Raw genomic sequence first — 27,931 nt, forward strand, 5'->3', positions numbered from 1 at the left:
AAAACACTCACGTAGACAGATACATAATATTTGCAATATATAATATTTATACAAACATAAAAACACAAAATACATTCAACACAAAGATCTTAAGTGGAAAACAATGAGTAAAGAATGGTGCTGGTGATTCTAGGGGTGCTGTCAGTACGGCAGAATGGGGTTCAACATTTAATTCAAACGGAAACGGTACTGAACAACCCGCTGAAAAGCGGTGGGATTGTTGTGGCCCGGAGGGAGATTGTATGGTGTGTGCTACGCATGTTTAGAGATTTCAAATAGTCCACACCCTTATTGAACAGGCAACAGTTCGTCACATCCACCAAAATGGGAGCGAACGTACCTCAAAGGCTGTCTAAGAATGGTGAGCACCGTTTTGGGGAAACGTGTCGTTCAGTACAAACCGTCACGCAACATAGCAAACGTTGAATCGAATTGAACGCACCCCTAGTCTCAGTTATTAGTCCCAGCTCAGATGTCACCCATGTGGATAACTGCGTCAGATGAGCTGTTAACCGGTGACATGTGATCCTGGAGTCCCTCCTCCATCCTGAAGACTCTGTGGCTCAACTGGTCTCTGCTGATGTTCCAGAGCATCAGAGACCCCAGGATCATGGACAGAAGAGCAACAGATACCCTCGCTGTCTGATTATCCTCCATGTCCTCAATAGTGATGATGGTGTGATTGTTGTTCACTTCAGACCCAGGGACACAACCAGGGTCTGTTCTCCAGTTGTTGTTGTTGTTCTGGCTGGGTTCTGCTGGGTGAATTCTGACCCTGAGTCTGAAGTGTCTCCTGACACTCCAGATGACCACAACCCCCAGCAGCATAGACAGCAGAGCCACATATATCTGCAGGACCAGTAGAGTCTTTGTGGGCTGCAGGATGTAGGCAGCCTCTGTCCTGGTGTAGAGTCGACCTTTGACCTCCTCCAGACTCTGGCAGGTGTACCGACCAGCGTCTGAAGCTACGGCACTGACTATCAACAAGTCCTGGCTCAACATCTGGTACCTGTCTCTCAGCTGGAGGGGCTGCCTAGCAAAGTGCCAGCTCACCTGTGCCAGGTTGGATGCTGGTTGGCACGGCAGGTGGATGGAGCTCCCAACATTGAATGGTAATGGAAGTGGCTTCACAGGGACTGAAAACAACACAATGGGGAGGATAGGAGTCACTGAATGTCCTTAACTTGGCATGTAGCCTACTTCATGTTGATACATCACAGTATTTCACTAGTTGAGAAAAGAACCTACCTGATTGGGGGCATAGCGAGGCATCCACATGCATAAGGCTTTGGTACATGTCCCTGAAAGAGAAAGAGCTACTGTTAATCGAAGGGCATTTGAAACCATATTTGTTCCAATAGTACATGCAGACAGTGGTTATTCTAGAGTGAGAGTGTTGTAGAGTGTAGCAGGATCCTACCTGGAGCCAGTGGGTAAGTTGAGGACAGATGAGCAGGCTGCTGAGGTGGTGTCCCAGGCACAGTAAGGATCTCTGGCCAGGATACAGTCCAGACAGGACCCATATCGACCACAGTCCCTAACTGGAATCTGGACCACTCCAGACTCTGAGCCTGCATAGAGCTGTCCCTAGAGAAAAACACACACAGACTATTAAACCACCAGTGTTAGCTTCTCACTGGATGACCTGGTGCCATTCATCTTGAACAAGCAGGTAGCCTAGTGGTTAGAGCGTTGGACTAGTAACCGAAAGGTTGCTGGATTGAATCCCAGAGCTGACAAGGTAAAAATCTGTCGTTCTGCCCCTGAACAAGGCAGTTAACCCGCTGTTCCCCGGTAGGCCGTCATTGTAAATAAGAATTTGTTTTTTAACTGGCTTGTCTAGTTAAATAAAAAATATACTCATAACGTTTTGCACTAAATGTGTTACCGTGCCAGAGGAGAGACGCAGCACTTTGATTGGCTCCAGAGTCTGGAACAGCTGGATCTCTTGGATGATGGCTGTGTCACCAGCAGCGTACTGCACAGCCTTCAGCACCGTGCCCTCCTCTGTCAGGGAGCAGGACACTTCAGTTACTACAGACAACACTGACATTGATTGATTTTCTTTGTCAGAAAAAAATTCACATATATATATATATACACACAGTACATGAATACATATATAGACAGTAATAATCCCTGCCACAAACACAGAACAATGTGAATTGGGATGATAAAGGGCTGTGAATAGTCACTACCTGTTCCAATAAACATAACGTGGTGGATTTCTCCATCCACGGCCATCACTCTGTCCACAACAATCACTGACAACCTGGCTCCCCTCTGCAGCACCAGTGGACCCCCGCTCAGCGGAGCCACTGCTCCCTCCAAGAGTGGCTGGTCACGGACGAACTGCAGGGTCTTGTCAGGGAGGTCCAGCGAGTGCTCAATCCCGAGGTCCCGCACAGCATTGTTCATACACTTTAACAACAACACGACCAGAGTTGACGAGTTCACATACACTGAGTTCACATACACAGAGTTCACATACACTGTAGGTCTATAATTATGACAGAAGCACTCGTGAATCTAAGCCTGTGTTCCAAATAGCCCCCTATTCCCTATATAGTGCACTCCTTTTTACCAGGGCTCATAGGGTTCTGTTCAACAGTAGTACACTTTGTACAGTAAGGAATAGGAAACCATTTGGGACTCATGCGGAGCGTATTTGCCACATTTTATTAAGTGTTTGGGACAATAATTGAGCCCTGTAGAGGAACATAGGCACAACACTGTCACATGACACTTATGTCTGGAAGAAGTTAATCAATGATAATTTAATTCAATCATCTATATAAGTCATGTAATTACTCACCGCTCCAGGTCGTGGGACAGGCTCTTCTTCGGTGTGGGTAACCCACCTTGTTTCTGACTGCATTGTCACCGGAGTCATATACTTACCCTCAGCGAACACTTTCCCAATGTCAGCCACGCTGAACATACACACAGTAGAGAGATCCGATGTGGGTCTGTAATCATCAAAACGCCATTCATTATTCCAACATCACTTCAGAACGTCTCTCATAGAGTGTTCATATTTGAGTAGTATCTCTACAGCTGATCATGATTTTACAGATTTGACAGTATAGCGTTTCTGCTGGACAAGACGAATAAAGAAATGGTAGAACTCACGTCTGCGGGCTGAAAACAGCGTAAAACACGCTCTTCCTCCAATCCTGGTCTTCCAGGAGGAAGACGTCCTGAATGATGGCTGGCAGGCTAGGTTCCAGGGGCCCCGGACAGTCAAGACGGGCCTTCAGGTAGGACGTCCACTTTTGCTGTAAGGTCCTCTGACCACCCATATCCCCCTGCACACCAACCACAGGGAGGGAGACATGCTCGGTGTCAGTGTCGACCATGGTATTAGAACACTGGAACAGACATAAACGTTCTTTAAATTTAAGAGCATTTTATAAGTGTACCTTGCAGACCCGTGCCACACGAGATACCCTGATCTGGTCTGGCAGGTCGAACTCCATGGCCTCCTCGCTAAAGAACATATAGACTTTATCGTCGTCCCCATCCAGGTTGTTAATGCTCTCGGGGACGACGTCCAACTGTACGAAGGAGGGCTCTGAAAAAAGACACAGTTCAGTTTTCTCACAGAGACAGAAAACACAGACTTGGGATCCATTATTTAAGGCATATTGAATAAAGAAAGACATTTAAAATGGCTGTGTCTCTCTGTGGAATGTCCACATTCAGGTGTCTGTTTAGCTACGCATCAAGAAATACATCAACACATTGTCACAGTATTCTGTGGGTGACAGTGAGTCCTACATTTAAAACAGAAGGGTTGGAGCTTACTGTTAAGCCAGGACTGTCTGTGTTCGGTCCTGATAGGTGGGAAGGAGTGACGCTGAAACACCTGCTCAGTACCCAGGAAGTTGACCGCCGTGGCTGAATATAGTTCTGTCCCTGATAGATGATTAACAATGACAATCATCACAACTGAAACAATAAAGACTGTTAAGAAGTGAATGAAGTTCATCAGTAATGTATTTTACATCACTAACACAACTTTCAGTGTGGATCCACTTTTTTCAACACTTTATTTATAGTTGTTTTATTTATAATATTGGGTGCACAATTCTACTACTCCGTCCTTGTGGGGAGGTACTGTAGATATCAGAAAGCAGCTGTACTCACCAACCATGACCGAGGTTGACCTCTGGAAGGGGTCAAAGGGAACTTTACCTCGCCCCTCTTCCTTCTTCCCTTCCAGGGTCAACGTTCCGTTTGCGTAGGTCTGTTGGAGAACACAATGCATGTTTGGTTGCGATGTGGAGATGTCCATTAAGGCTGTGATCTATAACCACTCTGAGATGTCCATTAAGGCTGTGATCTATAACCACTCTGAAAGGTAGCTGGGACCCTCACAGACAGAGGGTGGGCGCGCTACACATGTCTGCCGTTAGTTCAGTGTAAAACAACCAGAATATGACAACGGTCCACAGTCACATGATATGTAGTGTGAAACAACAGGTGAGATGTCCTGTCCAGGTTATACTCACCATATAGTCACATGTGGGGTTGTATGCGTTGGTCCCACACACCAACATCCTGCCATCGTGGAGAGTCTGAAGTGTCTTGATGTAGTTTTGACATTCCATCTGGAATGGAATAAGATTGGTACGGTCATGTGGTTTGTTTCTATCAGTATACTGCTTCAGAGAGTTCTCTGAGAGGAGAGATGATCCATCATACAATCCACTTACTGAATTTTTCCCCTTGCTCTCGCAGGACGTTTTCTGTTCCTTTGAGACCTGCCAGGAGACCTGCAGCAACAGACAGCTTCACATTAACATACAGCAGGCTCTGAGACCTGCCAGTAGACCTGCAGCAACAGACAGCTTCACATTAACGTACAGCAGGCTCTGAGACCTGCCAGTAGACCTGTAGCAACAGACAGCTTCACATTAACATACAGCAGGCTCTGAGACCTGCCAGTAGACCTGCAGCAACAGACAGCTTCACATTAACATACAGCAGGCTCTGAGACCTGCCAGTAGACCTGCAGCAACAGACAGCTTCACATTAACATACAGCAGGCTTTGAGACCTGCCAGGAGACCTGCAGCAACAGACAGCTTCACATTAACATACAGCAGGCTCTGAGACCTGGCAGTAGCCCTGCAGCAACAGACAGCTTCACATTAACGTACAGCAGGCTCTGAGACCTGCCAGTAGACCTGCAGCAACAGACAGCTTCACATTAACGTACAGCAGGCTCTGAGACCTGCCAGTAGACCTGTAGCAACAGACAGCTTCACATTAACATACAGCAGGCTCTGAGACCTGCCAGTAGCCCTGCAGCAACAGACAGCTTCACATTAACATACAGCAGGCTCTGAGACCTGGCAGTAGCCCTGCAGCAACAGACAGCTTCACATTAACATACAGCAGGCTCTGAGACCTGCCAGTAGACCTGTAGCAACAGACAGCTTCACATTAACATACAGCAGGCTCTGAGACCTGCCAGTAGACCTGCAGCAACAGACAGCTTCACATTAACATACAGCAGGCTCTGAGACCTGCCAGTAGACCTGCAGCAACAGACAGCTTCACATTAACATACAGCAGGCTCTGAGACCTGGCAGTAGCCCTGCAGCAACAGACAGCTTCACATTAACATACAGCAGGCTCTGAGACCTGTCAGTAGACCTGCAGCAACAGACAGCTTCACATTAACATACAGCAGGCTCTGAGACCTGCCAGTAGACCTGCAGCAACAGACAGCTTCACATTAACGTACAGCAGGCTCTGAGACCTGCCAGTAGACCTGTAGCAACAGACAGCTTCACATTAACATACAGCAGGCTCTGAGACCTGCCAGTAGCCCTGCAGCAACAGACAGCTTTACATTAACATACAGCAGGCTCTGAGACCTGCCAGTAGACCTGTAGCAACAGACAGCTTCACATTAACATACAGCAGGCTCTGAGACCTGCCAGTAGACCTGTAGCAACAGACAGCTTCACATTAACATACAGCAGGCTCTGAGACCTGCCAGTAGACCTGCAGCAACAGACAGCTTCACATTAACATACAGCAGGCTCTGAGACCTGCCAGTAGCCCTGCAGCAACAGACAGCTTCACATTAACATACAGCAGGCTCTGAGACCTGCCAGTAGACCTGTAGCAACAGACAGCTTCACATTAACATACAGCAGGCTCTGAGACCTGCCAGTAGACCTGCAGCAACAGACAGCTTCACATTAACATACAGAAGGCTCTGAGACCTGCCAGGAGACCTGCAGCAAGACAGCTTCACATTAACATACAGCAGGCTCTGAGACCTGTCAGTAGACCTGCAGCTACAGACAGCTTCACATTAACATACAGCAGGCTCTGAGACCTGCCAGTAGACCTGCAGCAACAGACAGCTTCACATTAACGTACAGCAGGCTCTGAGACCTGCCAGTAGACCTGTAGCAACAGACAGCTTCACATTAACATACAGCAGGCTCTGAGACCTGCCAGTAGCCCTGCAGCAACAGACAGCTTTACATTAACATACAGCAGGCTCTGAGACCTGCCAGTAGACCTGTAGCAACAGACAGCTTCACATTAACATACAGCAGGCTCTGAGACCTGCCAGTAGACCTGTAGCAACAGACAGCTTCACATTAACATACAGCAGGCTCTGAGACCTGCCAGTAGACCTGCAGCAACAGACAGCTTCACATTAACATACAGCAGGCTCTGAGACCTGCCAGTAGCCCTGCAGCAACAGACAGCTTCACATTAACATACAGCAGGCTCTGAGACCTGCCAGTAGACCTGTAGCAACAGACAGCTTCACATTAACATACAGCAGGCTCTGAGACCTGCCAGTAGACCTGCAGCAACAGACAGCTTCACATTAACATACAGAAGGCTCTGAGACCTGCCAGGAGACCTGCAGCAAGACAGCTTCACATTAACATACAGCAGGCTCTGAGACCTGTCAGTAGACCTGCAGCTACAGACAGCTTCACATTAACATACAGCAGGCTCTGAGACCTGCCAGTAGACCTGCAGCAACAGACAGCTTCACATTAACATACAGCAGGCTCTGAGACCTGCCAGTAGACCTGCAGCAACAGACAGCTTCACATTAACATCAGCAGGCTCTGAGACCTGCCAGTAGACCTGCAGCAACAGACAGCTTCACATTAATGTAGAGCAGGAATACTCTAGAGACCAGTCAATACTGTATGGATGTATTGACATACAAGACCTTGATTAGACTGAGTTCCTTACCGCAGCCTTTTTCGAGGAGATGTCCTCGAGGTCCAGAGCGTATACGGCGTCTCTAGCACCAATGACAAGGACACCCAGGTCCTCTCTCAATGTCATCGTTGAATAGTTTGAAATGCCATTCTCTCTGAAAATCTTAGCATCTAAACAGAAAAAGAATATGATAACATTTTAGTGGTTGTGTCTAGCATTTATAAAACATTTTTGATCACGACAGAGAGGCACAATGCTCTATGTTTAAATACTTTGAAAATACTGTTTAAATAGTTGTTATGGGCCTAAATGCTTTTACATAGTCTTTATGAATGCTGTTACAAGTAATATTATCTAGATTACACTCTTAGAAAACAGGTGATATCTAGAACCTGAAAGGGTTCTTTGGCTGTCTCCGCATGGGAGAACCCTTTGAAGAACCCTTTTGTGTTCCAGGTAGAACCCTTTCCACAGTGGGTTGTACAAGGATTCTTCATAGGGTTCTCCCATGGGGACAGCCAAAGAACCCTTTTGGATGGCTTTGGATCATATTAGATGATGCTTTATATTGAGAAAAAACATTTGACTAAGCTGCCATATAAGCCTAACTTTAGTTGAGTGGAAAAGATGCATTTCTCTACATGCAAGGATGTAAACAGACATTGGAGAGAGATAATGGCTTACTGTCATATTGTACGGTCTTCCTAGGGATGCTGGCAAACACTTCACCTAGGACCAGGAACAGGCCCAAGAAAACCCTCAGGGAAGTGAGAGGAGCCATGATAGTCCTCTTGTCAGCAGCTGTCAATGTTCAATGCAACACAGAAGTCTCTTAATGTTGGCTTTGGGCTGCTGTTTCTATAGGATTGACCGTGTGATGTCATAATACAGGTAATGACATGTTGATTATGACATCAAACTGTACACTACAGGGGATGATGAAATGGATCCACAGTCTGGGCATATTGCTTTCCTTTTTGGCTGCTATTATAATTGTCTCAACTAGATCACCCTCACACACACAAAACTGTGTAATGATCTGGACAGATTGACCAAAGCGTTTGGATTCTATTTAAACTATACACGTTTTTATCCTGAAACATGTCCCATAGGGTTTAATGGTGGAACGTTGAATTACTCCAGCATTCTAAGCTGTGCATTGTTTGGTCAGCTACAATAGAATTTTCAGGAGTAGAGTTGGGCTACACATTCTAAGACTGATGACACAATGTACAATCTACATGCCGAGCCAATGCCAGTGTCATCCATAGAAATATCATCTAGATTGTATTTCTATGTTGTCACCCTCCTCAAATCATTATGACTGTACTAGTGATCTTGTTGTCCCTCAATTTCCCACCACATACATGGAAGCTCACCCCTAAATCAGCCATTATTTCTGACACAGCAACCCTTATAACATTGTGCTCTATTGAAATTAAATGTAGTATATGTCTGTGTGTCTGTGTGGTGTGTATGAGTGTGCGTGTGTTTGTGCATTCAAACTACTATGAGTGTATATGAGTGTGTGTAAGTGTGTATGTGTGAGTGTGTGTACTGTGTAAGGATGATACATGGTTTGTCTAAGGGTGGGAGACAGGGCTACGGCCGTAAATCCACTCAGCCGTTGCCGTGGTGATTTGCTTTTTCTGGGAAACCATAAACATCCCGACGGAGCGACACGCTGCCCTCTGAACGTGGCAAATGAAGTGGCCAGTGTGTGGCACGCTGCCCTCTGAACGCGACACGCTGCCCTCTGAACGCGACACGCTGCCCTCTGAACGCGACACGCTGCCCTCTGAACGCGACACGCTGCCCTCTGAACGCGACACGCTGCCCTCTGAACGCGACACGCTGCCCTCTGAACGCGACACGCTGCCCTCTGAACGCGACACGCTGCCCTCTGAACGCGACACGCTGCCCTCTGAACGCGACACGCTGCCCTGTGAACGCGACACGCTGCCCTCTGAACGCGACACGCTGCCCTCTGAACGCGACACGCTGCCCTCTGAACGCGACACGCTGCCCTCTGAACGCGACACGCTGCCCTCTGAACGCTACACGCTGCCCTCTGAACGCGACACGCTGCCCTCTGATCGCGACACGCTGCCCTCTGAACGCGACACGCTGCCCTCTGAACGCGACACGCTGCCCTCTGAACGCGACACGCTGCCCTCTGAACGCGACACGCTGCCCTCTGAACGCGACACGCTGCCCTCTGAACGCGACACGCTGCCCTCTGAACGCGACACGCTGCCCTCTGAACGCGACACGCTGCCCTGTGAACGCGACACGCTGCCCTCTGAACGCGACACGCTGCCCTCTGAACGCGACACGCTGCCCTCTGAACGCGACACGCTGCCCTCTGAACGCGACACGCTGCCCTCTGAACGCGACACGCTGCCCTCTGAATGCGACACGCTGCCCTCTGATCGCGACACGCTGCCCTCTGAACGCGACACGCTGCCCTCTGAACGCGACACGCTACCCTCTGAACGCGACACGCTGCCCTCTGAACGCGACACGCTGCCCTCTGAACGCGACACGCTGCCCTCTGAACGCGACACGCTGCCCTCTGAACGCGACACGCTGCCCTCTGAACGCTACACGCTGCCCTCTGAACGCGACACGCTGCCCTCTGATCGCGACACGCTGCCCTCTGAACGCGACACGCTGCCCTCTGAACGCGACACGCTGCCCTCTGAACGCGACACGCTGCCCTCTGAACGCGACACGCTGCCCTCTGAACGCGACACGCTGCCCTCTGAACGCGACACGCTGCCCTCTGAACGCGACACGCTGCCCTCTGAACGCGACACGCTGCCCTGTGAACGCGACACGCTGCCCTCTGAACGCGACACGCTGCCCTCTGAACGCGACACGCTGCCCTCTGAACGCGACACGCTGCCCTCTGAACGCGACACGCTGCCCTCTGAACGCGACACGCTGCCCTCTGAATGCGACACGCTGCCCTCTGATCGCGACACGCTGCCCTCTGAACGCGACACGCTGCCCTCTGAACGCGACACGCTACCCTCTGAACGCGACACGCTGCCCTCTGAACGCGACACGCTGCCCTCTGAACGCGACACGCTGCCCTCTGAACGCGACTCGCTGCCCTCTGAACGTGGCAAATGAAGTGGCCAGTGTGTAGCCAGTGTGTGTTTGTGTGTTGGAGTGCTCAAGGGCATCCTCTTGAGAGCAAGGTATCTGATTGGCTGATGTGAGCACACAGGTCTAAGAGATCGTTCCTCTCTGTCACTCCATTGGCTGTATGGGCCGGTGGGAGGGGTTAGAGGTAACAGGCGATTAGCCCGTCTAATCCAGAACATTGTTCAACATTAACACAGATGAACTATCAGTGGGGGCCTATGGACACAATAAACTCCCCCAAACCTCCCCCAAACCTCCGAATAACACTTCAAATAAGTATCTGTAGAATCAATTTAAACCCAACCACATACTGCTGATGCTGTTGTGGTATAGTTATAGAGGATCTTCCCACTTGGGGAGGGGTGTCAGTGACACTGGGGAGACATTACTTTAACAGGTTATGGAATTGTACTCTAATTGTGTGAAAAATTGTTGTTCTTTGCCCATTTAGGTGGTTGGTCCAGATTTTCTACACTTAATAATTGATTTAGGATCAGGTTTTCCTCCCGTGGTGCCGACCTTCACTAAAGGAAGCTTACTGACACATCTAACCCTTGGACCAGAGATGTCTATACCTACCGGGGCTGTAGATACAGCATACATTTTCCTTTTACTTTACTAGGCAATTCAGTTAAGAGCAAATTCTTGATTTCAATGACGGCCAAGGAACAGTGGGTCGTTCAGGGGCAGAACGACAGAACGACAGATTTGTACCTTCTCAGCTCGGGGATTCGATCTTGCAACCTTTCGGTTACTAGTCCAACGCTCTAACCACTAGGCTACCTGCTTGTTCAAGATGATTGGCACCAGGTCATCCAATGAGAAGCTAACACTGGTGGCTTAATAGTCCGTGTGTGTTTTTCTCTAGGGACAGCTCTATGCAGGCTCAGAGTCTGGAGTGGTCCAGATTCCAGTTAGGGACTGTGGTCAGTATGGGTTCTGTCTGGACTGTATCCTGGCCAGAGATCCCTACTGCAGCCCCATAATTGATATGTTCCAGTAAGTCCCCTCTAGAACGAGAGTCCCCCCTCTCCTCTCCTCTCCTCTCAGAGACCTGATGAGCAGATGTTGTTGCAGACCTGTCATTGGCTCAGTCTGCCCAGGCTGTCGACTCGACTGGAAGAGGAGAATAAGAACCTCCCCTGATGTGGAACACAACACAACTCTATTTTTACTCTCGTGGGGGGTGTGTGTGTGTGTGTGTGTGTGTGTGTGTGTGTGTGTGTGTGTGTGTGTGTGTGCGTAACAGTAATGGTAAGTGTGGATTGTGATCAATAGGCAGGTCGGCCTCACAGCTTTGTTTCTCAGCCTGAACATGCTTACAGCCCACAGGCCATCTCCAGATAGGAAGAGAGGTGTGTGTGTCGGTGGTGAGAGTGGTGATGGTGTTAAAAGCCTATTAATCCATTAGCAACATCTCTCCCTCCCTCCTTCCCCCCTCCCCACCGTCTATCTCCCTCCATCCATCCCCCTCCCCATCGTCTCTCTCCCTCCCTCCTTCCCCCTCCCCATCGTCTCTCTCCCTCCCTCCTTCCCCATCGTCTCTCTCCCTCCCTCCTTCCTCCCATCGTCTCCCTCCCTCCTTCCTTCCTTCCCCCTCCCCACCGTCTCTCTCCCTCCCTCCTTCTCCCTCCTCCTTCCCATCGTCTCCCACCCTCCTTCCTTCCCCCCTCCCCACCCTCTCTCTCCCTCCTTCCCCATTGTCTCCCTCCCTCCTTCCCCTCCCCACAGTCTCTCTCTCTCCCTCCCTCCCTCCCTCCTTCCCCATCCCCATCGTCTCTCTCCCTCCCTCCCCATCGTCTCTCCACCTCTCTCCTTCCCCCCTCCCCATCGTCTCTCTCCCTCCCTCCTTCCCCCCTCCCCACCGTCTCTCTTCCTCCCCCCTCCCCATTGTCTCTCTCCCTCCCTCTCCCCTCCCCATCGTCTCTCTCTCTCCCTCTCCCCTCCCCATCGTCACCCTCCCTCCTTCTTCCCCCTCCCTCCTTCCTTCCCCATTGTCTCCCTCCCTCCTTCCCCTCCCCATCCTTTCTCTCCCTCCCTCCCTCCTTCCCCATCGTCTCTCTCCCTCCCTCCTTCCTCCCATCGTCTCCCTCCCTCCTTCCTTCCTTCCCCCTCCCCACCGTCTCTCTCCCTCCCTCCTTCTCCCTCCTCCTTCCCATCGTCTCCCACCCTCCTTCCTTCCCCCCTCCCCACCCTCTCTCTCCCTCCTTCCCCATTGTCTCCCTCCCTCCCTCCCCTCCCCACAGTCTCTCTCCCTCCCTCCCTCCTTCCCCCCTCCCCATCGTCTCTCTCCCTCCCTCCCCATCGTCTCTCTCCCTCCCTCCTTCCCCCCTCCCCACCGTCTCTCTTCCTCCCCCCTCCCCATCGTCTCTCTCCCTCCCTCTCCCCTCCCCATCGTCTCTCTCCCTCCCTCTCCCCTCCCCATCGTCTCTCTCCCTCCCTCTCCCCTCCCCATCGTCACCCTCCCTCCCTTCTTCCCCCTCCCTCCTTCCTTCCCCATTGTCTCCCTCCCTCCTTCCCCTCCCCATCCTTTCTCTCCCTCCCTCCCTCCCTCCTTCCCCCTCCCCTCCCCATCGTCTCTCTCCCTCCCTCCCCGTCGTCTTTCTCCCTCCCTCCCTCCTCCCCCCCTCCCCATCCTCTCTCTCCCTCCTTCACCCTCCCCACCATCTCTCTCTCCCTCCCTCCTCCCCATCGTCTCTCTCTCTCCCTCCTTCCTTCCCCCTTCCCCATCGTCTCTCTCCCTCCCTCCTTCCCATCGACTCCCTCCCTCCTTTCCCCTCCCCATTGTCTCTCTCCCTCCCTCCTTCCCCCCTCCCCATCGTCTCTCTCCCCCCTCCTTGCCCCCTCCCCATCGTCTCTCTCCCCCCTCCTTGCCCCCACCCCATCGTCTCTCTCCCCCCTCCTTGCCCCCTCCCCATCGTCTCTCTCCCCCCTCCTTGCCCCCTCCCCATCGTCTCTCTCCCTCCCTCCTCCCCATCGTCTCTCTCCCTCACTCCTTCCCCCCTTCACATCGTCTCCCTCCCTCCTTCCCATCGACTCCCTCCCTCCTTTCCCCTCCCCATCGTCTCTGTCCCCCCTCCTTGCCCCCTCCCCATCGTCTCTTTCGATCCCTCCTTAGTTTACCCTCCCCATCGTCTCTGTCCCCCCTCTTTCCCCATCCCCATCGTCTCCCTCCCTCCTTCCCCCTCCCCATCGTCTCTCTCCCTCCCTCCTTCGCCCTCCTCCTTCCCTCCCTCCCTCCTCCCATCGTCTCCCTCTCTCCCTCCCTCCTTCCTTCCCCCTTCCCATTGTCTCCCTTCCTCCTTCCTTCCCCTCCCCATCGTCTCTCTCCCTCCCTCCTTCCCCTCTCCCCATCGTTTCCTTCCCTCTTGTCTCCCTCCCTCCTTCCCATCGACTCCCTCCCTCCTTTCCCCTCCCCATCGTCTCTCTCCCTCTCTCCTCCCCCCCGCCCCATCGTCTCTCTCCCTCCTTCTTTCCCTCTCCCTCCTTCTTTCCCCCTCCCTCCTTCCTTCCCCATTGTCTCCCTCCCTCCTTCCCCTCCCCATCCTCTCTCTCCCTCCCTCCCCCCTCCCCATCCTCTCTCTCCCTCCCTCCCCCCCCTCCCCATCGTCTCTCTCCCTCCCTCCTCCCACCCTCCCCATCGTATCTCTCCCTCTCTCCTCCCCCCCGCCCCATCGTCTCTCTCCCTCCTTCTGTCCCTCTCCCTCCTTCTTTCCCCCTCCCTCCTTCCTTCCCCATTGTCTCCTTCCCTCCCCATCCTCTCTCTCCCTCCCTCCCCCCTCCCCATCCTCTCTCTCCCTCCCTCCCCCCTCCCCATTGTCTCTCTCCCTCCCTCCTCCCACCCTCCCCATTGTCTCTCTCCCTCCCTCCTCCCCCCTCCCCATCGTCTCTCTCCCTCACACCTTCCCCCCTCCCCATCGTCTCTCTCCCTCTCTCCTTCCCATCGACTCCCTCCCTCCTTCCCCCCTCCCGATCGTCTCCCTCCCTCCTTCCTCTCCCTCCTTCCTTCCCCCTCCCCATCGTCTCTCTCCCTCCCTCCCCATCGCCTCTCCCCCTCCCTCCTCCCCCCTCCCCATCGTCTCTCTCCCTCCTCTCTCGCTCCTTACCCCCTCCCCATCGTCTCTCTCCCTCCTCCCCATCGTCTCTCTCCCTCCCTCCCTCCTTCCCCCCTCCTCATCTCTCCCTCCCTCCTTCCCACCTCCTCATCTCTCCCTCCCTCCCCATCCTCTCCCTCCCTTCTTCCACCCCCTCCCCATCGTCTCTCTCCCTCCTCCCCATCGTCTCTCTCCCTCCCTCCCTCCTTCCCCCTCCTCATCTCTCCCTCCCTCCTTCCCCCCTCCTCATCTCTCCCTCCCTCCTTCCCCCCTCCTCATCTCTCCCTCCCTCCTTCCCCCCTCCTCATCTCTCCCTCCCTCCCTCCTTCCCCCCTCCTCTCTCTCCTTCCTTCCTTCCCCCCTCCCTATCCTTTCTCTCCCTCCCTCCTTCCCCCCTCCCCACCATCTCTTTCTCCTTCCTTCCTTCCCCCCTCCCCATCGTCTCTCTCTCCTTCCTTCCCCCCTCCCCATCATCTCTCTCCCTCCCCCTTCCCATCGTCTCCCTCCCTCCTTCCCCATTCTCTCCCTCCTTTCTTGTGGAACCGTCATCTTCTTTGACCCCCACTCTTCAGCATGTCCTTCAAGCACACAGAGGAATAGATTCTGCTGATCTAAATATCACAGAGGAATAGATTCAGCTGGTCTAAATATCAGAGGAATAGATTCAGCTGGTCTAGATATTACAGAGGAATATATTCAAAATATTACAGAGGATTAGATTCACCTGGTCCCCCCTCCTTATAGATAAGTCTAAATATTACAGAGGAATAGATTCAGCTGGTCTAGATATTACAGAGGAATAGATTCAGCTGGTCTAGATATTACAGAGGAATCGATTCAGCTGGTCTAGATATTACAGAGGAATAGATTCAGCTGGTCTAGATATTACAGAGGAATAGATTCAGCTGGTCTAGATATTACAGAGGAATAGATTCAGCTGGTCTAGATATTACAGAGGAATAGATTCAGCTGGTCTAGATATTACAGAGGAATAGATTCAGCTGGTCTAGATATTACAGAGGAATAGATTCAGCTGGTCTAGATATTACAGAGGAATAGATTCAGCTGGTCTAAATATTACAGAGGAATCGATTCAGCTGGTCTAGATATTACAGAGGAATAGATTCAGCTGGTCTAGATATTACAGAGGAATAGATTCAGCTGGTCTAGATATTACAGAGGAATCGATTCAGCTGGTCTAGATATTACAGAGGAATCGATTCAGCTGGTCTAGATATTACAGAGGAATAGATTCAGCTGGTCTAGATATTACAGAGGAATAGATTCAGCTGGTCTAGATATTACAGAGGAATAGATTCAGCTGGTCTAGATATTACAGAGGAATCGATTCAGCTGGTCTAGATATTACAGAGGAATAGATTCAGCTGGTCTAGATATTACAGAGGAATAGATTCAGCTGGTCTAGATATTACAGAGGAATAGATTCAGCTGGTCGAGATATTACAGAGGAATAGATTCAGCTGGTCTAGATATTACAGAGGAATAGATTCAGCTGGTCTAGATATTACAGAGGAATAGATTCAGCTGGTCTAGATATTACAGAGGAATAGATTCAGCTGGTCTAGATATTACAGAGGAATAGATTCAGCTGGTCTAGATATTACAGAGGAATAGATTCAGCTGGTCTAGATATTACAGAGGAATAGATTCAGCTGGTCTAGATATTACAGAGGAATAGATTCAGCTGGTCTAGATATTACAGAGGAATAGATTCAGCTGGTCTAGATATTACAGAGGAATAGATTCAGCTGGTCTAGATATTACAGAGGAATAGATTCAGCTGGTCTAGATATTACAGAGGAATAGATTCAGCTGGTCTAGATATTACAGAGGAATAGATTCAGCTGGTCTAGATATTACAGAGGAATAGATTCAGCTGGTCTAGATATTACAGAGGAATAGATTCAGCTGGTCTAGATATTACAGAGGAATAGATTCAGCTGGTCTAGATATTACAGAGGAATAGATTCAGCTGGTCTAGATATTACAGAGGAATAGATTCAGCTGGTCTAGATATTACAGAGGAATAGATTCAGCTGGTCTAGATATTACAGAGGAATAGATTCAGCTGGTCTAGATATTACAGAGGAATAGATTCAGCTGGTCTAGATATTACAGAGGAATAGATTCAGCTGGTCTAGATATTACAGAGGAATAGATTCAGCTGGTCTAGATATTACAGAGGACTAGATTCAGCTGGTCTAGATATTACAGAGGAATAGATTCAGCTGGTCTAGATATTACAGAGGAATAGATTCAGCTGGTCTAGATATTACAGAGGACTAGATTCAGCTGGTCTAGATATTACAGAGGACTAGATTCAGCTGGTCTAGATATTACAGAGGACTAGATTCAGCTGGTCTAGATATTACAGAGGACTAGATTCAGCTGGTCTAGATATTACAGAGGACTAGATTCAGCTGGTCTAGATATTACAGAGGACTAGATTCAGCTGGTCTAGATATTACAGAGGAATAGATTCAGCTGGTCTAGATATTACAGAGGAATAGATTCAGCTGGTCTAGATATTACAGAGGACTAGATTCAGCTGGTCTAGATATTACAGAGGACTAGATTCAGCTGGTCTAGATATTACAGAGGACTAGATTCAGCTGGTCTAGATATTACAGAGGAATAGATTCAGCTGGTCTAGATATTACAGAGGACTAGATTCAGCTGGTCTAGATATTACAGAGGACTAGATTCAGCTGGTCTAGATATTACAGAGGAATAGATTCAGCTGGTCTAGATATTACAGAGGAATAGATTCAGCTGGTCTAGATATTACAGAGGAATAGATTCAGCTGGTCTAGATATTACAGAGGACTAGATTCAGCTGGTCTAGATATTACAGAGGACTAGATTCAGCTGGTCTAGATATTACAGAGGACTAGATTCAGCTGGTCTAGATATTACAGAGGAATAGATTCAGCTGGTCTAGATATTACAGAGGACTAGATTCAGCTGGTCTAGATATTACAGAGGACTAGATTCAGCTGGTCTAGATATTACAGAGGACTAGATTCAGCTGGTCTAGATATTACAGAGGACTAGATTCAGCTGGTCTAGATATTACAGAGGAATAGATTCAGCTGGTCTAGATATTACAGAGGAATAGATTCAGCTGGTCTAGATATTACAGAGGAATAGATTCAGCTGGTCTAGATATTACAGAGGAATAGATTCAGCTGGTCTAGATATTACAGAGGAATAGATTCAGCTGGTCTAGATATTACAGAGGAATAGATTCAGCTGGTCTAGATATTACAGAGGAATAGATTCAGCTGGTCTAGATATTACAGAGGAATAGATTCAGCTGGTCTAGATATTACAGAGGAATAGATTCAGCTGGTCTAGATATTACAGAGGACTAGATTCAGCTGGTCTAGATATTACAGAGGAATAGATTCAGCTGGTCTAGATATTACAGAGGACTAGATTCAGCTGGTCTAGATATTACAGAGGAATAGATTCAGCTGGTCTAGATATTACAGAGGAATAGATTCAGCTGGTCTAGATATTACAGAGGAATAGATTCAGCTGGTCTAGATATTACAGAGGAATAGATTCAGCTGGTCTAGATATTACAGAGGACTAGATTCAGCTGGTCTAGATATTACAGAGGAATAGATTCAGCTGGTCTAGATATTACAGAGGACTAGATTCAGCTGGTCTAGATATTACAGAGGAATAGATTCAGCTGGTCTAGATATTACAGAGGAATAGATTCAGCTGGTCTAGATATTACAGAGGAATAGATTCAGCTGGTCTAGATATTACAGAGGAATAGATTCAGCTGGTCTAGATATTACAGAGGAATAGATTCAGCTGGTCTAGATATTACAGAGGAATAGATTCAGCTGGTCTAGATATTACAGAGGAATAGATTCAGCTGGTCTAGATATTACAGAGGAATAGATTCAGCTGGTCTAGATATTACAGAGGAATAGATTCAGCTGGTCTAGATATTACAGAGGAATAGATTCAGCTGGTCTAGATATTACAGAGGAATAGATTCAGCTGGTCTAGATATTACAGAGGAATAGATTCAGCTGGTCTAGATATTACAGAGGAATAGATTCAGCTGGTCTAGATATTACAGAGGAATAGATTCAGCTGGTCTAGATATTACAGAGGAATAGATTCAGCTGGTCTAGATATTACAGAGGAATAGATTCAGCTGGTCTAGATATTACAGAGGACTAGATTCAGCTGGTCTAGATATTACAGAGGAATAGATTCAGCTGGTCTAGATATTACAGAGGAATAGATTCAGCTGGTCTAGATATTACAGAGGAATAGATTCAGCTGGTCTAGATATTACAGAGGAATAGATTCAGCTGGTCTAGATATTACAGAGGACTAGATTCAGCTGGTCTAGATATTACAGAGGAATAGATTCAGCTGGTCTAGATATTACAGAGGAATAGATTCAGCTGGTCTAGATATTACAGAGGAATAGATTCAGCTGGTCTAGATATTACAGAGGAATAGATTCAGCTGGTCTAGATATTACAGAGGAATAGATTCAGCTGGTCTAGATATTACAGAGGAATAGATTCAGCTGGTCTAGATATTACAGAGGACTAGATTCAGCTGGTCTAGATATTACAGAGGAATAGATTCAGCTGGTCTAGATATTACAGAGGAATAGATTCAGCTGGTCTAGATATTACAGAGGAATAGATTCAGCTGGTCTAGATATTACAGAGGACTAGATTCAGCTGGTCTAGATATTACAGAGGACTAGATTCAGCTGGTCTAGATATTACAGAGGAATAGATTCAGCTGGTCTAGATATTACAGAGGAATAGATTCAGCTGGTCTAGATATTACAGAGGAATAGATTCAGCTGGTCTAGATATTACAGAGGAATAGATTCAGCTGGTCTAGATATTACAGAGGACTAGATTCAGCTGGTCTAGATATTACAGAGGACTAGATTCAGCTGGTCTAGATATTACAGAGGAATAGATTCAGCTGGTCTAGATATTACAGAGGAATAGATTCAGCTGGTCTAGATATTACAGAGGAATAGATTCAGCTGGTCTAGATATTACAGAGGACTAGATTCAGCTGGTCTAGATATTACAGAGGACTAGATTCAGCTGGTCTAGATATTACAGAGGAATAGATTCAGCTGGTCTAGATATTACAGAGGACTAGATTCAGCTGGTCTAGATATTACAGAGGAATAGATTCAGCTGGTCTAGATATTACAGAGGAATAGATTCAGCTGGTCTAGATATTACAGAGGAATAGATTCAGCTGGTCTAGATATTACAGAGGAATAGATTCAGCTGGTCTAGATATTACAGAGGAATAGATTCAGCTGGTCTAGATATTACAGAGGAATAGATTCAGCTGGTCTAGATATTACAGAGGAATAGATTCAGCTGGTCTAGATATTACAGAGGAATAGATTCAGCTGGTCTAGATATTACAGAGGAATAGATTCAGCTGGTCTAGATATTACAGAGGAATAGATTCAGCTGGTCTAGATATTACAGAGGAATAGATTCAGCTGGTCTAGATATTACAGAGGAATAGATTCAGCTGGTCTAGATATTACAGAGGAATAGATTCAGCTGGTCTAGATATTACAGAGGAATAGATTCAGCTGGTCTAGATATTACAGAGGAATAGATTCAGCTGGTCTAGATATTACAGAGGAATAGATTCAGCTGGTCTAGATATTACAGAGGAATAGATTCAGCTGGTCTAGATATTACAGAGGAATAGATTCAGCTGGTCTAGATATTACAGAGGAATAGATTCAGCTGGTCTAGATATTACAGAGGAATAGATTCAGCTGGTCTAGATATTACAGAGGAATAGATTCAGCTGGTCTAGATATTACAGAGGAATAGATTCAGCTGGTCTAGATATTACAGAGGAATAGATTCAGCTGGTCTAGATATTACAGAGGAATAGATTCAGCTGGTCTAGATATTACAGAGGAATAGATTCAGCTGGTCTAGATATTACAGAGGAATAGATTCAGCTGGTCTAGATATTACAGAGGAATAGATTCAGCTGGTCTAGATATTACAGAGGAATAGATTCAGCTGGTCTAGATATTACAGAGGAATAGATTCAGCTGGTCTAGATATTACAGAGGAATAGATTCAGCTGGTCTAGATATTACAGAGGAATAGATTCAGCTGGTCTAGATATTACAGAGGAATAGATTCAGCTGGTCTAGATATTACAGAGGAATAGATTCAGCTGGTCTAGATATTACAGAGGAATAGATTCAGCTGGTCTAGATATTACAGAGGAATAGATTCAGCTGGTCTAGATATTACAGAGGAATAGATTCAGCTGGTCTAGATATTACAGAGGAATAGATTCAGCTGGTCTAGATATTACAGAGGAATAGATTCAGCTGGTCTAGATATTACAGAGGAATAGATTCAGCTGGTCTAGATATTACAGAGGAATAGATTCAGCTGGTCTAGATATTACAGAGGAATAGATTCAGCTGGTCTAGATATTACAGAGGAATAGATTCAGCTGGTCTAGATATTACAGAGGAATAGATTCAGCTGGTCTAGATATTACAGAGGAATAGATTCAGCTGGTCTAGATATTACAGAGGAATAGATTCAGCTGGTCTAGATATTACAGAGGAATAGATTCAGCTGGTCTAGATATTACAGAGGAATAGATTCAGCTGGTCTAGATATTACAGAGGAATAGATTCAGCTGGTCTAGATATTACAGAGGAATAGATTCAGCTGGTCTAGATATTACAGAGGAATAGATTCAGCTGGTCTAGATATTACAGAGGAATAGATTCAGCTGGTCTAGATATTACAGAGGAATAGATTCAGCTGGTCTAGATATTACAGAGGACTAGATTCAGCTGGTCTAGATATTACAGAGGAATAGATTCAGCTGGTCTAGATATTACAGAGGAATAGATTCAGCTGGTCTAGATATTACAGAGGAATAGATTCAGCTGGTCTAGATATTACAGAGGAATAGATTCAGCTGGTCTAGATATTACAGAGGAATAGATTCAGCTGGTCTAGATATTACAGAGGACTAGATTCAGCTGGTCTAGATATTACAGAGGAATAGATTCAGCTGGTCTAGATATTACAGAGGAATAGATTCAGCTGGTCTAGATATTACAGAGGAATAGATTCAGCTGGTCTAGATATTACAGAGGAATAGATTCAGCTGGTCTAGATATTACAGAGGAATAGATTCAGCTGGTCTAGATATTACAGAGGAATAGATTCAGCTGGTCTAGATATTACAGAGGACTAGATTCAGCTGGTCTAGATATTACAGAGGACTAGATTCAGCTGGTCTAGATATTACAGAGGACTAGATTCAGCTGGTCTAGATATTACAGAGGACTAGATTCAGCTGGTCTAAATATCAGAAGAAAAAAAAACATGCAAACAAAACTGACGAAACCTGATTCAACCAATTGTATTCTTGATGAGTAGAACATTAATTGAATTAGAAGTTAGTGCTGGTCTGGAACAAAAGTGTGCACACCTTGTGGTTCTTCAGGGCCAAGAAAGAACACTGACTTACAGATAAGCTCGATCAGAAACCACGGTTTGTGTTTCTAATGTTGTCTGCAACAAGAGAAAATGTAACAACAGCTCACTGTGTGGCCCAACTCAGAGATGAACGGATAAGAAGTCTGGGAAACTAACGATAATTCAGTCGGATGTTATCAAATGAAAATATACTATTACCACTGTTTATGTCTGACGAGTAGGATAGGACTCATTCTTAACGCTGGACATTTACATACATAGTAAGACCTTGTATGAATGAAAAACAATCAAACAAACACAACAAACCATGATTTCTATGGTTAATATCTGATTTCTATGGTTAGTATCTGATTTCTATGGTTAATATCTGATTTCTATGGTTAATATCTGATTTCTATGGTTAATATCTGATTTCTATGGTTAATATCTGATTTCTATGGTTAATATCTGATTTCTATGGTTAATATCTGATTTCTATGGTTAGTATCTGATTTCTATGGTTAGTATCTGATTTCTATGGTTAGTATCTGATTTCTATGGTTAGTATCTGATTTCTATGGTTAGTATCTGATTTCTATGGTTAATATCTGATTTCTATGGTTAATATCTAAACAGAGCAGATTTGGAGACTGAGATATATAGAACAGAAGAATAGCCAGGGAGCCAGTTCAAGGTATTTGGGGATCTTGAAAACAACAGAATGTAATCCACCTACTGCATCATTTGCCTGCCATAGACAGCAGATAAATAGGCCCTCCTCATCTGATGGTGAAAACTCTTTCCACCATCTTTGTTCTGTCACATTCTCCATCTCCCCTTACCCCCTCCCCTCTCTCTCATTTACTCTCACATTAACCTTGTCCTCCCCATCCATCTCTCTTGTTAACCATTACTCCCCTTTATCCCTCTTTCTCACCCGTCTGTCCCCTCTCCTCCTCCCTTCCCCTCTCTCCCTCCTCTCTGGTCCAGGTGTCTGTTCTGCTAAAATCCAATCCCCTCTCCTTTTAAACCCATTCTTCCATTTCACTCCCCATCTGCAATACTGCAGCACACAAACTCACTGCTCCTTCTGTGTGTGCTCTCTCCACACATACGAATGCACGCGCACGCACACACATTCACACACACACACTCTCTTTCACCCCTCCCATGTGCTCTCTCCACACACTCACCCCTCCTCCCATGTGCTCTCTCCACACACACACACACACACACACACACACACACACACACACACACACACACACACACACACACACACACACACACACACACACACACACACACACACACACACACACACACACACACACACACACACACACACACACCTCCCTCCCATATGCACACCGACACACAATCTCTCCCCTCCTCCCCCTATATTTTTCCATCACAGCCTCTCCAGGGTCATTACTGAGCTGAAAGAGAGAGACACACACAAACACCAGCAGAGCCTGGGGTTTAACTAAAACTGACCCCTCAATCACACTGGGGTTTAACTAAAACGGACCCCTCAATCACACTGGGGGTTTAACTAAAACTGACCCCCAATCACACTGGGGGCTTAACTAAAACGGACCCCTCAATCACACTGGGGGTTTAACTAAAACTGACCCTCCAATCACTTTTTTATTTATTTTTTTATTTCACCTTTATTTAACTAGGTAGGCTAGTTGAGAACAAGTTCTCATTTGCAACTGCGACCTGGCCAAGATAAAGCATAGCAGTGTGAACAGACAACAACACAGAGTTACACATGGAGTAAACAATAAACAAGTCAATAACATAGTAGAAAAAAAAGAAAAAAAAAGAGAATCTATATACAATGTGTGCAAAAGGCATGAGGAGGTAGGCAATAAATAGGCCATAGGAGCGAATAATTACAATTTAGCAGATTAACACTGGAGTGATAAATCATCAGATGATCATGTGCAAGTAGAGATACTGGTGTGCAAAAGAGCAGAAAAGTAAATAAATAAAAACAGTATGGGGGTGAGGTAGGTAAATTGGGTGGGCTATATACCGATGGACTATGCACAGCTGCAGCGATTGGTTAGCTGCTCAGATAGCAGATGTTTAAAGTTGTTGAGGGAGATAAAAGTCTCCAACTTCAGAGATTTTTGCAATTCGTTCCAGTCGCAGGCAGCAGAGAACTGGAAGGAAAGGCGGCCAAATTAGGTTTTGGCTTTAGGGATGATCAGTGAGATACACCTGCTGGAGCGCGTGCTACGGGTGGGTGTAGCCATCGTGACCAGTGAACTGAGATAAGGCGGCACTTTACCTAGCATAGCCTTATAGATGACCTGGAGCCATTGACGACGAACATGTAGCGAGGGCCAGCCGACTAGAGCATACAGGTCGCAGTGGTGGGTGGTATAAGGGGCTTTGGTGACAAAACGGATGGCACTGTGATAGACTGCATCCAGTTTGCTGAGTAGAGTATTGGAAGCTATTTTGTAGATGACATCGCCGAAGTCGAGGATCTGTAGGATAGTCAGTTTTACTAGGGTAAGTTTGGCGGCGTGAGTGAAGGAGGCTTTGTTGCGGAATAGAAAGCCGACTCTAGATTTGATTTTGGATTGGAGGTGTTTGATATGAGTCTGGAAGGAGAGTTTGCAGTCTAGCCAGACACCTAGGTACTTATAGATGTCCACATATTCTAGGTCGGAACCGTCCAGGATGGTGATGCTAGTCGGGCGGGCAGGTGCAAGCAGCGAACGGTTGAAAACCATGCATTTGGTTTTACTAGCGTTTAAGAGCAGTTGGATGCCACAGAAGGAGTGTTGTATGGCATTGAAGCTCGTTTGGAGGTTAGATAGCACAGTGACCAAGGAAGGGCCAGAAGTATACAGAATGGTGTCGTCTGCGTAGAGGTGGATCAGGGAATCGCCCGCAGCAAGAGCAACATCATTGATATATACAGAGAAAAGAGTCGGCCCGAGAATTGAACCCTGTGGTACCCCCATAGAGACTGCCAGAGGTCCGGACAACATGCCCTCCGATTTGACACACTGAACTCTGTCTGCAAAGTAGTTGGTGAACCAGGCAAGGCAGTCATTAGAAAAACCGAGGCTACTGAGTCTGTCGATAAGAATATGGTGATTGACAGAGTCAAAAGCCTTGGCCAGGTCAATGAAGATGGCTGCACAGTACTGTCTTTTATCGATGGCGTTATGATATCGTTTAGTACCTTGAGCGTGGCTGAGGTGGACCCGTGACCGGCTCGGAAACCAGATTGCACAGCGGAGAAGGTACAGTGGGATTCGAGATGGTCAGTGATCTGTTTGTTGACTTGGCTTTCGAAGACCTTAGATAGGCAGGGCAGGATGGATATAGGTTTGTAACAGTTTGGGTCCAGGGTGTCTCCCCCTTTGAAGAGGGGCAGCTTTCCAATCCTTGGGGATCTCAGATGATACGAAGGAGAGGTTGAACAGGCTGGTAATAGGGGGTGCGACAATGGCGGCGGACAGTTTCAGAAATAGAGGGTCCAGATTGTCAAGCCCAGCTGATTTGTATGGGTCCAGGTTTTGCAGCTCTTTCAGAACATCTGCTATCTGGATTTGGGTAAAGGAGAAGCTGGGGAGGCTTGGGCGAGTAGCAGCGGGGAAGGGGGGGGGGGGGTGGAGCTGTTGGCCAAGGTTGGAGTAGCCAGGAGGAAGGCATGGCCAGCCGTTGAGAAATGCTTGTTGAAGTTTTCGATTATCACGGATTTATCGGTGGTGACCGTGTTATCTAGCCTCAGTGCAGTGGGCAGCTGGGAGGAGGTGCTCTTGTTCTCCATGGACTTTACAGTGTCCTAGAACTTTTTGGAGTTAGAGTTACAGGATGCAAATTTCTGCTTGAAAAAGCTGGCCTTTGCTTTCCTGACTGACTGCGTGTATTGGTTCCTGACTTCCCTGAACAGTTGCATATCGCGGGGACTCTTCGATGCTATTGCAGTTCGCCACAGGATGTTTTTGTGCTGGTCGAGGGCAGTAAGGTCTGGAGTGAACCAAGGGCTATATCTGTTCTTAGTTCTGCATGTTTTGAACGGAGCATGCTTGTCTAATATGGTGAGGAAGTAACTTTTAAAGAATGACCAGGCATCCTCAACTGACGGGATGAGGTCAATATCCTTCCAGGGTACCCGGGCCAGGTCGATTAGAAAGGCCTGCTCGCAGAAGTGTTTTAAGGAGCGTTTGACAGTGATGAGGGGTGGTCGTTTGACCGTGGACCCGTGGCGGATACAGGCAATGAGGCAGTGATCACTGAGACCCCGATTGAAGACAGCAGAGGTGTATTTGGAGGGCAAGTTGGTCAGGATAATGTCTATTAGGGTGCCCATGTTTACGGATTTAGGGTTGTACCTGGTGGGTTCCTTGATGATTTGTGTGAGATTGAGGGCATCAAGCTTAGATTGTAGGACTGCCGGGGTGTTAAGCATATCCCAGTTTAGGTCACCTAACAGAACAAACTCTGAAGCTAGATGGGGGGCGATCAATTCACAGATGGTGTCCAGGGCACAGCTGGGAGCTGAGGGGGGTCGGTAGCAGGCGGCAACAGTGAGAGACTTATTTCTGGAGAGATTAATTTTTTTAATTAGAAGTTCGAACTGTTTGGGCATAGACCTGGAAAGTATGTATCACACTGGGGTTTAACTAAAACTGACTCTCCAATCATACTGGGGGTTTAACTAAAACTGACCCCCCAATCACACTGGGGATTTAACTAAAACTGACCCCCCAATCACACTGGGGGTTTAACTAAAACTGACCCTCCAATCACACTGGGGTTTAACTAAAACTGACCCCTCAATCATACTGGGGTTTAACTAAAACTGACCTCTCAATAACACTGGGGTTTAACTAAAACTGACCCCCAATCACACTGGGGTTTAACTAAAACTGACCCTCCAATCACACTGGGGGTTTAACTAAAACTGACCCTCCAATCACACTGGGGGTTTAACTAAAACTGACCCTCCAATCACACTGATAAATACCACTAGAATAGTATACTGGCCAGGTCAGTCTGATGTCTGTGTGTGTCATGGCTCAGAGTTGAAGTGTGTGTATAGTATCAATAGGTCAGACCCCGGGACAGATATCTCCTGATCCAGGGCCTGTCTTCACAACACATACAAACACTAATTATGGAGAGAAACCAGATATCTCCTGATCCAGGGCCTGTCTTTACAACACATACAAACACTAATTATGGAGAGAAACCAGATATCTCCTGATCCAGGGCCTGTCTTTACAACACATACAAACACTAATTATGGAGAGAAACCAGATATCTCCTGATCCAGGGCCTGTCTTTACAACACATACAAACACTAATTATGGAGAGAAACCAGATATCTCCTGATCCAGGGCCTGTCTTAACAACACATACAAACACTAATTATGGAGAGAAACCAGATATCTCCTGATCCAGGGCCTGTCTTTACAACACATACAAACACTCATTATGGAGAGAAACCAGATATGTAGAGTAAATAAAGCTTTATTATCGTAATAATACATTCAAACAGACTATGATGATACTAAAGAGTAAACATTAAACCATCAACATGCAAAACACAACATTAAAATAATCGATGCTTTTCAAACATAGTCAAGAACCAGCATGTGCCATTTCACATTGAATTGCAGACTATCGTCGCTTTAAAAAAACAACAAACACCTGTAGTGAAGCCCGATAACCTTCCTGAGAAACATGTCACCCCTCTGTGCTCCTCCAGTCCAACACCAGCCCCCTCTTCTAGCTCCCTGGCCCGGCTGTCTCACTGCTGTTTGAGGAAGAGGGCAGCTCCATTCTGAATCCACTGGTCAGGGTTTCCTCCACAAGGCAGCGTGACGTGAGTCACCACGCTGACCCGCTCAGAGCTGGTGTACACAGGCAGAGAGATGACCTCCTCAGGACCGTAGCTGCCACTGGGACA

At 47.3% G+C, this 27,931-nt stretch overlaps 2 protein-coding genes across 2 annotated transcripts in view; both read right to left on the reverse strand.

The window, feature by feature from the left end:
* Positions 1-24: 24 nt before the first annotated feature.
* On the reverse strand, positions 25-27,756 carry LOC129832541 (semaphorin-4E-like). Its single transcript, XM_055896682.1, has 15 exons — positions 27,673-27,756; positions 7,899-8,015; positions 7,245-7,384; positions 4,719-4,778; positions 4,515-4,613; positions 4,150-4,249; positions 3,808-3,918; positions 3,423-3,574; positions 3,133-3,308; positions 2,816-2,969; positions 2,199-2,421; positions 1,889-2,007; positions 1,421-1,587; positions 1,249-1,301; positions 25-1,136 (listed from the first exon to the last, which is right to left on the reverse strand). The coding sequence occupies exons 2-15, from the start codon at positions 7,993-7,995 to the stop codon at positions 469-471; spliced, it is 2,319 nt and encodes a 772-aa protein (XP_055752657.1). The 5' UTR covers positions 7,996-8,015; positions 27,673-27,756; the 3' UTR covers positions 25-468.
* The window catches only part of LOC129832520 (cytoplasmic dynein 2 heavy chain 1-like), an 88,212-nt gene continuing 87,755 nt past the window's right edge, over positions 27,475-27,931 (reverse strand). Inside the window, exon 14 of the mRNA XM_055896640.1 lies at positions 27,475-27,931. Coding sequence (XP_055752615.1) covers positions 27,773-27,931 — 159 coding nt within the window. The 3' untranslated portion in view covers positions 27,475-27,772.

The sequence above is a fragment of the Salvelinus fontinalis genome, chromosome 33 (genome assembly GCF_029448725.1).
Source record: "Salvelinus fontinalis isolate EN_2023a chromosome 33, ASM2944872v1, whole genome shotgun sequence".
NCBI classification, from domain to species: domain Eukaryota; kingdom Metazoa; phylum Chordata; class Actinopteri; order Salmoniformes; family Salmonidae; genus Salvelinus; species Salvelinus fontinalis.